General features: G+C 33.3%; 2 protein-coding genes across 2 annotated transcripts in view; both read left to right on the top strand.

Moving 5' to 3' along the window:
• The window catches only part of LOC6643175, a 54057-nt gene extending 53184 nt beyond the window's left edge, over nucleotides 1-873 (top strand). The window contains exon 14 of the mRNA XM_002065742.4: nucleotides 235-873. Within this exon, the coding sequence (XP_002065778.3) occupies nucleotides 235-563 (329 nt within the window). The 3' untranslated portion in view covers nucleotides 564-873. The remainder of the gene's footprint in view (nucleotides 1-234) is intronic.
• Nucleotides 874-8211: 7338 nt separating this feature from the next.
• Nucleotides 8212-12142, top strand: part of LOC6643174 (heparan sulfate 2-O-sulfotransferase pipe) — a 40227-nt gene continuing 36296 nt past the window's right edge. Inside the window, exon 1 of the mRNA XM_023176155.2 lies at nucleotides 8212-8401. Coding sequence (XP_023031923.1) covers nucleotides 8313-8401 — 89 coding nt within the window. The 5' untranslated portion in view covers nucleotides 8212-8312. The remainder of the gene's footprint in view (nucleotides 8402-12142) is intronic.

Below are 12142 nucleotides of genomic sequence, written 5' to 3'. Positions count from 1 at the left end.
AGAGTCAGGGCATTAAACAAGCTTTTGGGGCCACTGAAGTGTCACACTGTGGCTATGCTTTGCCTGGAAGAGCTTTCAATTTGATGCAGCGGCGGCTGGCCACTGCATCTGCATCTGCATCACAATTTTTCAATCAATGTTCTGATCTCCTTTCTGTTTTGCTATTTCTCCTACTCTCAATGGGTTTTCATTCCATCTCTCTATCAATCTCTCTCTCTCTATTTCTGTTTATAGGTCATCACAACTGCCCCAGCGGCTTTGATGAATCGGAAGAGGAATGTGGCACTGCTCGAAAGTTACTTGAATTACCTGGCGGCGTATTTGCCGCCCTTGGATGCATTGCTGCCGCTTTGACAGCATGCCTCATATTCTGTATGTTTGGTCTAATGCGTAAGAGAAAAAAGTCGGTGGTGCAAAAGGGCGGTGGAGGCGGCGGAATGGGCGGTGTTGGTGTCGGCTTTATAAATGGTGCCAGCAATGGCAATGTGTCCGCTGCCAGTATTGGCACTCTCAAGAAGGGTGACTTCAAGAAGGATGCATTATTCATCGATCCAGCCTCCTGACACGGACTACAGCCGGTCGAGTACATACATGTGGATCGAGAGACCACTGTGTGATATGTTGAAGCCGGCTGTGGGTTAGATCAAGAGCAGGGATTGCAACTAAACTGGAGATTTTGAAGGACTTGATGAACTAATTAATAAGTGGAGTGGAATTTTTTGTAAACGCTTATGCTGGGACTAAACAGAAAAAGAGAACTAAATTGATATGAGTAATGATTAGATGTGAGAAACGCCAGCAAAAGGTAAGATAGAACAAAAGTAGTTATATACATATACATGTATGTATGTACGTGTAAACAATTGGGTTTTAAACGACAACAACAACAAAATCAAAGAAAATAAAAAGTACTCCCCAAAGAGTTTAATCCAAAATTTGGATTATTTATACTTAAAAAAAACTGGCTAGACTCTGTATATATATATTTTCGGTAAATTCTTTTACATTCAATTAAAAGTTTTCTTTCTTTTCAAAAAGTTATCTTCAAAATGAAGCGGCAAAAACTATTGTAAATTAGGTACCTTTAATACTAAATACATACATACATAACATACATACATAGATTGATCGATAAACAAACAAACAACAACAACAAAACAACAACAAATGGTATATAGCACACATAATTCGCACCCAGAATTCAGTTACATACGTTAGGCAATTGATTGCAACAACTATAAAATCATAAATTACAATTGAATTGTATAAAAAAAAAAAGCAAAAAATCCAAAAAAAATTAAATGAAACGAGCACAGAATGAGAGGGCAAAAGGCAGTTTGGCATTATCTTATAAGGTTATTCAAATATAACAATCAAAAGAACAAACAAAAAATAAGAAATGTAAGAGAAGAAAAAATCTTATTAAAAAACAGGACAAAAGCTGCGATTTCTCTTTTCAAGAAGCAAACGGAAATGAAACGCATGAGGCAAGTTAAAAATCTCGACAGTGTTGTGATCTATATTGACAAGCACATACTGAATTTAAATGTTGAACACTATAGAGATGAGGTCTAAGCATTTAAACTGAACATTTTAGCCAATAAGTATCTAATCTAGTCTAGTTTAAGCACTTTGCACACACACACAAACACACACAAACACACACACACACATTTGCAGCAACAACAACCAAAAAACAACAACATCACATAGTGGTTTATTATAAAAAAACACAACAACAATTGTTATTAATTCATATATAGTTATACATATACAACTTAACAGGAACTAAGTAGATTTCAACACACATACACACACACACACATACACACACAAAAAACTTTTGAATTTTCCCATTATCCATTCAAACTAAAACCAACTAAAAAACATAAAACAAAAAAAACCAAAGAATACTTTTTACTAAAGTGCATACAAAAGAAAAAAGAAAAAGAAGAAACGAAAACATTAAATAAAAGGGGAAAAAATAAGGAAAACTGCCATAAAATGTCTTCGGTTGTTATTTATTTGTAAATATATTCATTGCAAACTGTTTAAATTTTCATTTTTTATAACACAATTAGAATTTCTTAAGTAGCAAAATCGTAAAACCACAAAAGAAAAAGAAAAACAAAACGATTATCCAATCAATCAAACAGCAGTTCCCAATGTTATTTCAAAAGTAATTGTAAAGAAAAAAAGTAAGAAAACAAAAAAAAAACACAAAAATTAAGAAAGATCAAAAGTATGCCTCGATCGATAAGCCATAGCCCATAAACTAACCCCCCAAACATATAAACAATCAAATGTTTTTAGCATTACGATACAGACAAAAACAAAATAAATAAATAAGAAACCAAAATTAAAAAAGCTAAGAAAAGTATAACTAAACATACATTTTTTTTTGATAGGCTCTAATAATTAGAAAGAAATAAAACAATTTTGAAATCAACTTGAAATCTCCAATGATATCTCTTGAGACTCGGTTAACTAAATGAACAAGAAGGGGGGAAGTCAGCTTGGTTAACCGCCTCTTGAAGAACCTTATGAGATTACCTATAAACCATTGGAACAGTAGGGAAATGTAATATATATGAAACAACAACAAAAATGTAGTTATGTATATATGTATGTACACATATACATACATATGTAAACACATTAAAAAAAATATAGAAAATTCAATGAAACAATTTTTGTTGCATTTTTGATAGCAAAAATAATCTCATAGCCAAAATAAGATTAGGTGCACTTTGTAAACATTTTTTTTTTTCCAATGAGAATAAGATTAAGTAACTTTGTAGCAACAAAGTTAATATGTCCTTGCAAAGTTTTAGACCAATTAAGGCGTTTTTTGATGTAGAACATATATTTTTTTAAATAAAGCTCATTTCAATATGTTTTTCGAAGCTGTATTACAATTGTAGTGGTCCGATTCGAAAATAAAACTGACTCTGTTTGATTTTAAACTTGCCAGGACATATTTAAAAATCTCTTTCGCTCTCCCCCTAGGAATATGAAGCAAAAGAACTTTATATATATATATAGAAGATAATATTTTACATAGGTACCCATACACATGCATATATAATATGATGATATATATATGAGATAAAATTAATAAAATCCATAATATATATGGAAAAAAAATCACTTCAAAAAGGCCATGAAGATGGCCAATAATAATTGCATCACTGTCACTAATTTCCAAAAAGAGAGATCTCCACAAAACGAATTTTCACTCATTTCTAAGAGTTACTTATTTGTTGTCCGATGGGAATAAAAAAAATGTTTTTTTTTTAGTAAATATTTGCCAAAATGGAAAAACAATCAAATAGTTTTTTACTCAAAATTACTAAGGCCGATTTGGCCTGATTTCGACATACATATGACAGACATACAGATACATACATACATACATACGATTTAAATGTAGATACATAGATAGATCGACTTTAATTTGCTTTCTTCTAGGCTGACCTATTAAGTCAGCTATAGATATAAAACGTAGGAATCGAATCGAGCAATATTTCAAATGCGTTTCTGTTATTTTTTCCCACGAGTTGTCGAACTCACATAGCGAACCATCGGAAAGTTCGGAAATGGAAAATGGGGAAAATTGTAACCCAACTGTGTGTACTGTATGTGTGTATGTATATGAAATGTTGTGTGCTTGTGTATAAGAGAGTGAACAAAAAAAAAAAAGAAAATGAAACCCAAAAATAAAATTGAATTATGACAGATCATAAAACACTGCATGTAATTTATTTGAAATACTTTTTTTTTTTTTTTTTGGAAAAATACAAAAAGTGTGTGAGAGTTAATAAATAATCATAAAATACGGGCAGCTGTGTAAATAGCGAAACTGCGTACAGTTTACGCATATTAAAAACAAATAAGAAGACAAGAAAAACCAAAAAGAAAAAAACTTAAAAAACATAACAAAAACTCCAAATTCTGTTCTTTTGCTCATAAATTTTGAGTTTCTTTTATAGTTAAGTAAGTTTCACTTGTATATGAGATATAAAAAACAACAACAAGCAAAAAAAAAACCAAAAACAAATATTAAATTGGGAAAAAGAGGCAAGATGGAATGAAAGAAAAGAATGAAAGAAAGAATGAAAGAAAGAAAGAACAAAAGAGCAGCATACACAGAAATATTTATACAGAGGTATTATTATACATATATATACATTTATATGTATATATGTATAAGTACATATATATATATATATGGAAAAAACCAAACTTTAAATAATGACGCACTGAATCAAATAGATGAAACGAGTATGTATTGAAATACAAGACAATTAAAACAACAACAAACAAAAAACCAAAAAAAAACAAATAAAATAATAAGAAAAGCAAAAAGAACTTTAAGCAAAAATTTAAAAATTAAACAAAAAAAAGAATGTGTCTCTAATGTGTTTAATTGGAATTCGGTGCCAAGTTGGTTTTCTGGAATTTTTTTCGGGGGATGGAATTAACACTTTAACCCCCTGTAGATGGGGGCAAAACCCAAAACAAGTAGATACAAAGTCCACTTGTATTTATTCTATTCTTTCATTCATAAGACAACTTCACACATTTTAGCATATCCTGAACGGTGTGAACTCTGTGTTGGATTGGCTAAACTATATAGCAGAAAACAAAGATGAAGAGATGAAGCATAAATCGTAGTCTTCTTCTATGAGGTTTGTATTTAACTATCTTTGGGTTAAAAGTCTTTAAATCGACAGAACAGAACAATCTAAGACCTTCCCTCTAACGGCAACATTAGAACTCATAATGTCCTCTAGGAATGAAATCTACATTGGGGTTATCCACAAATTTAAATAAATGAAACATTGAAAGAAAACAATTTAAATAATAATTACTCTCTCAGTTGTATGTACCTATATTTCTTTTATGTTTGAATTTAAAAGAAGAAACGTTTGTTTGGTCCCTTCGGCCATCTTGTTGATTTACAGAACGAGACTCAGGGCATTGGAACATTTGCCAATCAGTAGCCTTAGTGGTGCATCGTAAGTACCTGTCTTGTTGTGCGCCTTCGGGCATTCAAACAGAATGCGGGTTCTCTTGAATACTTCCAGTTTGGCACCCTCTCACTATGTATCTCCTCCACACCCACAGTTGCGGCTACTCGGCAAAGTGTTTGCGGTCCTCTTCAATGTTTTGTTCGGGGAACGTCAGTAAGCTCCATTTTGGGTTTGGTTGGGGTCGCTCTTGCCATTGAGCCGAATATGAAGGGCCGCTTTATATTGGGCCTTCTCTTTCATGGCCTGTTGCCTTCACACGAAAGTAGTTAATGCCCCACAGGATTGTATGAAGCTGCCACATTGCTTATTTTTGCCAATTCGAGTGTCTGCATTGGCAATGCATCGACTAAGAGATTTCTTCTTAATTTTAATACTAAATATACATACATTATTTCACATTTCAATTTGAGACAGTTTTTTTTAAATTATACCAAATTTTAATCAATATTTTAGCCAAACTATATTCCGCACCGTTCAGCTGGCAATTCGTGTGGACATTACCCAAAATTTGCTCAAAAGGGTGCTCTATATGTATGTATGTATGTGCACATACGTATATATGTATATATGTATGTTTTTGCACCTAGAGCCAATTGATATTGTTTACCATTAAGTTGCCAGTTCACTGAAGAATAATAACAACAAACGGCAACTGGAATTGCAACAGCAACGCTAACAACAACATTAAGCAAGCAAAATATACTGACATTGTCCCAATATTCCAAAACAATAGGTTGTCCTATGATAAAGCAGACATTAAAGTACTCTATGGTAAATGGTTTTCATTATTTTATAGTGAAAATTATCGACATGCCAACAAGTACTCGTATCTATGTTATTCAAAAGCAACATTTAGGTCTACTTAATTAATTTTAAAACGAATTGCGTTTAAAAAAAAAAGAAAGGCAAACTTAAACAGACACACACACAGATAGTTCCTTGTTACTTGCAGCCATGAAAGAAATGAAATCGATATCAAAACTCATAATCATCATTAATCAGGCAATTTGAAATATGCAATATGCAAATACAGCATATTTTTCTATTTCTTATGCAAACCGCTCATTATTTTTCTTTCGTTTATGTGCACTTGGAGAAATAATTTAAAGTAATTGCAATTTACTGGTTTTCAATATACCCTAATAAAGAGTTATATATTAAATTTTGTAATGCATAAATGGAATCACTTTTCAGTATGCGTAAAAAACGTGCAAAAACAGACGAAATTTTAACTTTTTAAGTCTCTTTTAAAGGATTCGTTATTAATAAATGTCTCAGTTTTTGTCAAAATCAAAAATTTTGGTCAAAGGTCTTTTTTGATTCATCCCAAAAGTACTAAATTTCAGTTCTTTTATTAATTTGTACAATTTTTAAGCATTCCTTTATCAATCCTATTAAAATTTTAAGACTAATTTCATCATTCCTTTTGAAAGTTTAATATATCTTTTGAAATTTTCAGTGGAACCTTTCCTCAAATCGGCTGTTTAGTCGTAGCTATTTGTTCGAATTTTCTTTTAGTGTACTTTTCAAAATATATGACGGGTGGTGCTGAAAATGATTATTATCACCGTGTTTTACGTACTCAAACAATCGGCACATGACATGCCGCCACCTTTTCTCTGCAATTTTTTTCGTTGACGTTGACATTTTTGCAGTTTTTTTTATCAAGAAATTTACACGAATTTTCAGCTTGTTGCAAAAGAAGACAAAAAAAGAAATGTATTTAAAGACAATATATATGTATTTATATAAAAAATCAGCGATTTTTTTTTTATGGACCTAGGTAGAAAGAGTGTGGTGTGAAAGTATTATTGTTTTGGCACAGCCGTCAGACGCCATATAATGTGTGTGTCAAACCATGAGGGCTGAGGGCGGTCGGCGGAGGGAGGAAACTACACCAACTAACTAAATGCCGGGCCGCATTGTGTACGCCGTAGACTTTTATGGCTCACGTTGCCACCAAGTTGATGGTCATCAGTACAATCATCTGAGGGTCAATGTGCTTTTTGGCAATAGAGCTTACTCCACTCAACAATCTCAACATCAATACCGATGCCATAGAAATCTGAAAACCAGCTTTTCGAAAAGAACTTTCAACCTCTTAATCCAACATTAGAGAAACCAGAAACAAAAAACGATGTATATATGTATGTATGTATGTATGTATAGATTTCTATAATTTATGCACGGCCGGCTTACTACCTAATTGATGGAGTCGAATGGATTTGATAAGAAGAAGAAGCCGGTAAGGTCAAGTTTTGGTCAAAGGTAAACCTGTTTCTCTTGGACTTGGTTGGAAATTTTAAATTTTAAATTTGAGTTGTTATTGTTATTATTATAATTATTATTGAATTTTTTTTTTTTTCTTTTGGCTTATGTAAGTCAGACAGGAACTTGTCAACGTGGTTGAAGAACGTATTATCGACCTAGAACAGTTACCAACTGTTTCAATAAGCCTAAAATATTCGATTGTCATTCAATTTTGAATGTATTTAATCAGCTGTCTAATACCCAACAAACTGAAACATATATAGACACTGGCTATATCTTTTTTCGATATTTCAAAGACACAATATGTTCAAACATCGGCGACCTAAATAAATATGAAAAAAGTGGATTAATGTTACCAAAAGCAAATCCTATACAACTACAGTCGCGTCCAAAACCGCTGAACACAATACAGGTGAGACACAAACACACCAGAGAGAGAGAAAGAGAGAGAGAGAAAATGTGTGGTCTGTGTGTGTGTGTGTGTTTACGATGGAGAGCAAAAAGAAAAGGTAGAAAGCAAATAATACAGCGGTAACTGAAAACGTAACAAGCAACTGAGTTGGCTTCAAGCAGCCGCCAGCCGACTTGTTCTTCGTCTTGGACTCTGCTGTCGCTGCTGCTGCTGTTGCTGCTGCTGCTGCTGGTGCTGGTGGCTTCGTGCGCAGCCGCCGTTGACTTGGTTAACTTCAAGTCGGCCAAAAAGGGGGCCAAATGATGCCAGGAACATTCAGTCAAGACGCGAACGTTGTGAGCTCCAGACGTCTCAGCCTCAAGCTCAGCTAATTTTTTATACTTTTTTTTTCCACCTCCCCCGTTAGCAAAAGAAAAACAGTTTAAAAACAATCACACAGCGCCAAATATATATGTAATAAAAGAAAAACAAGTGCAAAGAACATATTTTTAAAACATTTCTTTTTTTTTAAGTTCTTAATTAATATACCAATATCGAATAACAACAACAACAAAAATAAGGTCGCTCGGTATTTGTGTGTTTTTAGTGCTTTTATGTCTTTAAACAACGATCGTTCATACAAAATGAAACTACGCGATGTGGAAAATGCATTCAAGTATCGGCGTATCCCGTATCCCAAGCGGTAAGTGAGCACATTAAACAAATTATTTACCACAAATGGTTCAAATTTCATCAGCCTCTTGATCTGGTCCAGAGGAAATGCAATTGCCAGATCTTAAGTTACATTTCTCTATATAATTTATTAACAATTACTTGCACTTTGTCGACGTATTTCGTATACTCAATCTTACTTTTCTTACTTCTCCAAAAAATTCTTTGAATCTCATGCAAAAGAGTTTAGAGAAAAACCAACTCAGCAAATGATATCTGCGTGAAATATTACCCAAATTAAGATAATCCATTAAAGAGCATTTAAAATTGATGTCTAAGATTAAGACTTTAATTACTTGAAACTCAATTTTATACTAAATTCATAGATTTATTTAATACTAGGTCCTTTTTGATACTTTTGGCAAGAGACTGTGAATAGAGAGGAATTCCTTATTTGCCCAGTTGAATATTAAAATTATAAAGTCAATCCAAAACTTATATCTTAGGAACTTTTGCGGCTTTCCAAAGAAAATTATGGAGAAAAACGGCCTCAACTTTAACTATTTCGACTAGCTAAACGAGCTAAATGCTTCTTTTCATTTGTTTTCCCCTCGCTCTCAATTGTCTTGGGTTTTTTTTTTTTTTTATCCGCAGTTTTTACTGTTTTGTTCTGGCCTTTTGGAGCTTGGAACTCGGTTGCTGGCTGAGTGAATGACTGAATAACTGACTGACTGACTGCCTGACCGCTGCTCATTAGTTGATGGTGGTCTGCGGGTTGCCTCAAAACAATTTTAGCCATTAAAAGGTGTTTAGGCCAAAAGATCTGAGCCCACCACCACCACTACCAAGAGCACCACCAACTTGGCTCAGATCCGTCCGTTATTGGGCAATGCTCGCATTTTGAGCGAAACAAAACCAAAATGTTGCAACAAGAATTCATTTGCCAGATGTAAACTAATGATAGACTGAATAAACACATGTCATGGACTAATTGGCTGGCCTGGGTTCATTTTTCGAGACAAAAAAAAAGGCGTTGATACTGAGGTGAGGTGCTCCACATAGGCTGGGCTGGGGTCGTGGGAAACAAATCTTTAGGCAACTTGTCGTCACTCACTCTCACAATTTAATAGAAAACTCTTATTTTTTTCCATTCATATCCCAGAACCCCGACCGACAACTTCCACTCTCAATCAGTGCGAAATTTAATTGCAATTTAATTGCCATATATACTCCGCTCTACATACATATGAATATGTATATATGTATTTTTCAATTAATATGCCAACATGATGTATACCAAATAATAACGAAAACACAACAAAAAACAACAACGTGTAGATAAACCAGAATATCGACTACAATATACCCTATGATAATACATAGGCATAAATTAAAATATGTCCCATGTCCAATCGAATTTGCCCCTTTCCATTATCCATTATGGCCTATCAATGCCTCACGGCTACTGATTATTATATAAATAATAATAAAATAATGTGCAAAAATTATAATAATAATAATAGAAATTAATTTTAAGCAATATTGATGCATTGGATTACACATTGCATGCTATTTGCACATGTCTCTGTTTTATTTAAATTATCAAATTGATATTAATTAAGTAATTAATTAACGCTAAAGGCACACAAACCTCCCAACGATAATGCAATATAAATTGAGAATATGTGATTACTGGGGCAATGAAGAAGCAAACATTGAACCAATTGAATTCCATAGACAATACTTTTGAAACGATAAACGAACTTTTTGTTTCACTTTTGCTCAATGCTCAAGATCAAATTAGATAAGATATAATTGCTCTGGATTCTCTCACCTTAATTAGCACAAGCATTAAATTGGTTAAATCGAAATTGGGAAGCGTGACTGAAAATTAAACTCATAAAAGATTTCAACAGATTACGTAGTGGTTAGAAAAAGAAGAGTGGGGAACTGCTCTAGCCCATGATTTCGCTTTTACCTTAATTTACGGTGAGTCAAGGTGAAAGATCTTCTCATGTATGACTAACACACACTTCGATGATGATGATTATGATGATGATGATGGGAAGTGATGCGAACGGGGGGGCATTTGTAACACTTTTTTTCTTTGCTTTTTTTTTTGTCAGCTTTCTTTGCCGGCAAATTATGGAAATTTGGACAATAGTCCTAGTCGCTAATTTGGCAACATGCGGTTGCCCAGCAACCAACAAGCAACACCATGTAGATTACACACTTGGCCCACTCAACACCATTACCATAAAAATACATTCCCGCATAGCAATCAATATTTACTATTATGCACCATCATTTCTCGCAAATGGTAACGAAGAGTCAACCCCAATAGCATCCCCATCCATCTCCCTTAGCCCATTTGAGACCAGCCATGGCCACAACAACTCCACCCCTTAAAACAGATACGCCTGACATGCGCCCACCTTCTGTTTTTTTTAATCAAGTGAAAGCTATCTTCTTTTTTAGTTACTGTTTTGATATTTTTGGGCAAAAAATAAAAGTTTTGCAAATTTTTCACATGATTGTGTTAAATAGTGTTTGCTGTTTTTGTTTTTTTTTCGGTTGTTGTTTTTTTGTGTTTTTGTTAAACATTTTTCCATCAAACGGGAGCACACACACACTTATTCAAATACACAGTTATTACATGATCTTTTACATAATCTACCCGAAGCGGCAGGGTCAAATGTTAACCCCAAAAAAATAAGGAAAAAAATACAATCTTGATTAATTTTTTTTAATACCAGCGGGGAAAAATTGTCTCCTCTGTGTGGTAATTCAGAGAGCGGCATCTCTCTTGCACACACCTTTGATTGAAAAGTGCTAAACGGTTGCGGTCATAAACATTGTAAACAATTGTAGGCTTTCACTATTTGCTATAGAAAATATCAACAACAACAACAATAACAAAAAGGTTAAAAGTGTTAAAATTAACACTTGACGCCGACTACCGCATACCCTGTGACTTAAGAACTACATAATTGTAAGAATTAGACCATGGCGAACTTTATATGGCATTGCAGAATCAACATTTAAACTAAAGATCATTATTTAGCTTGATTTAGCAGATGTTTTACCTATTTGAACTTATAAATATAGTTTTAAATTCTAAAATAAAAGCAAAGTTGTATCTCAATTCCATTAATTACCTCTTAAATATAGTTTCCTTATAGCGACTATGCCATTTACATATGGAGATTATGCTATTTAGTAGTCCAAATTAAGAGCTAAAAAGAAAGAGGTAAATAAATTAGTTTAGTTACTTTTCTTAAGTAGATCAAATCTTATATTCTTCTATATAGGAAATCATATTATAATGACGCCTTAGTTTTACATTTCAATAAAGTTGGAAAAAAAAATAAGGGAAATGATATGATAAAGTGTTTTCAATCCCAAAGCATCTACAGTAACCTCTCCTTATAGTACCAATAATCTTTTAATGACAGTCATCCTGATGTTGAATAAACACTAGTTAAGAGAATTCAGTAGAGAATTCACAAGCATTGTTGTTTTTGTGATTTCAGCCAACATATTGTTTTTTTTTTTTTTTTTGTGTCTGTTTTTTTCGAATCTCTATCTCTCACTTTCCACTACATATTTGGGCAAAATTTGATCAGCCCCTGGAGGGCTAAGCTGTAGCTCTCATTTGGAATGATCGGGTCCAAACGAAAAGCAAAAGTTTTTGGACACAAACAAAGCGAGAGCCTGTTAAAAAGTGCGAAAGAACTAAACTAACAGCAAAGTTTACAATTTGGCTGGTTGG

Source organism: Drosophila willistoni (genome assembly GCF_018902025.1).
Source record: "Drosophila willistoni isolate 14030-0811.24 chromosome XR unlocalized genomic scaffold, UCI_dwil_1.1 Seg41, whole genome shotgun sequence".
Taxonomy (NCBI): domain Eukaryota; kingdom Metazoa; phylum Arthropoda; class Insecta; order Diptera; family Drosophilidae; genus Drosophila; species Drosophila willistoni.
This window is presented reverse-complemented; position numbering and strand designations above follow the sequence as displayed.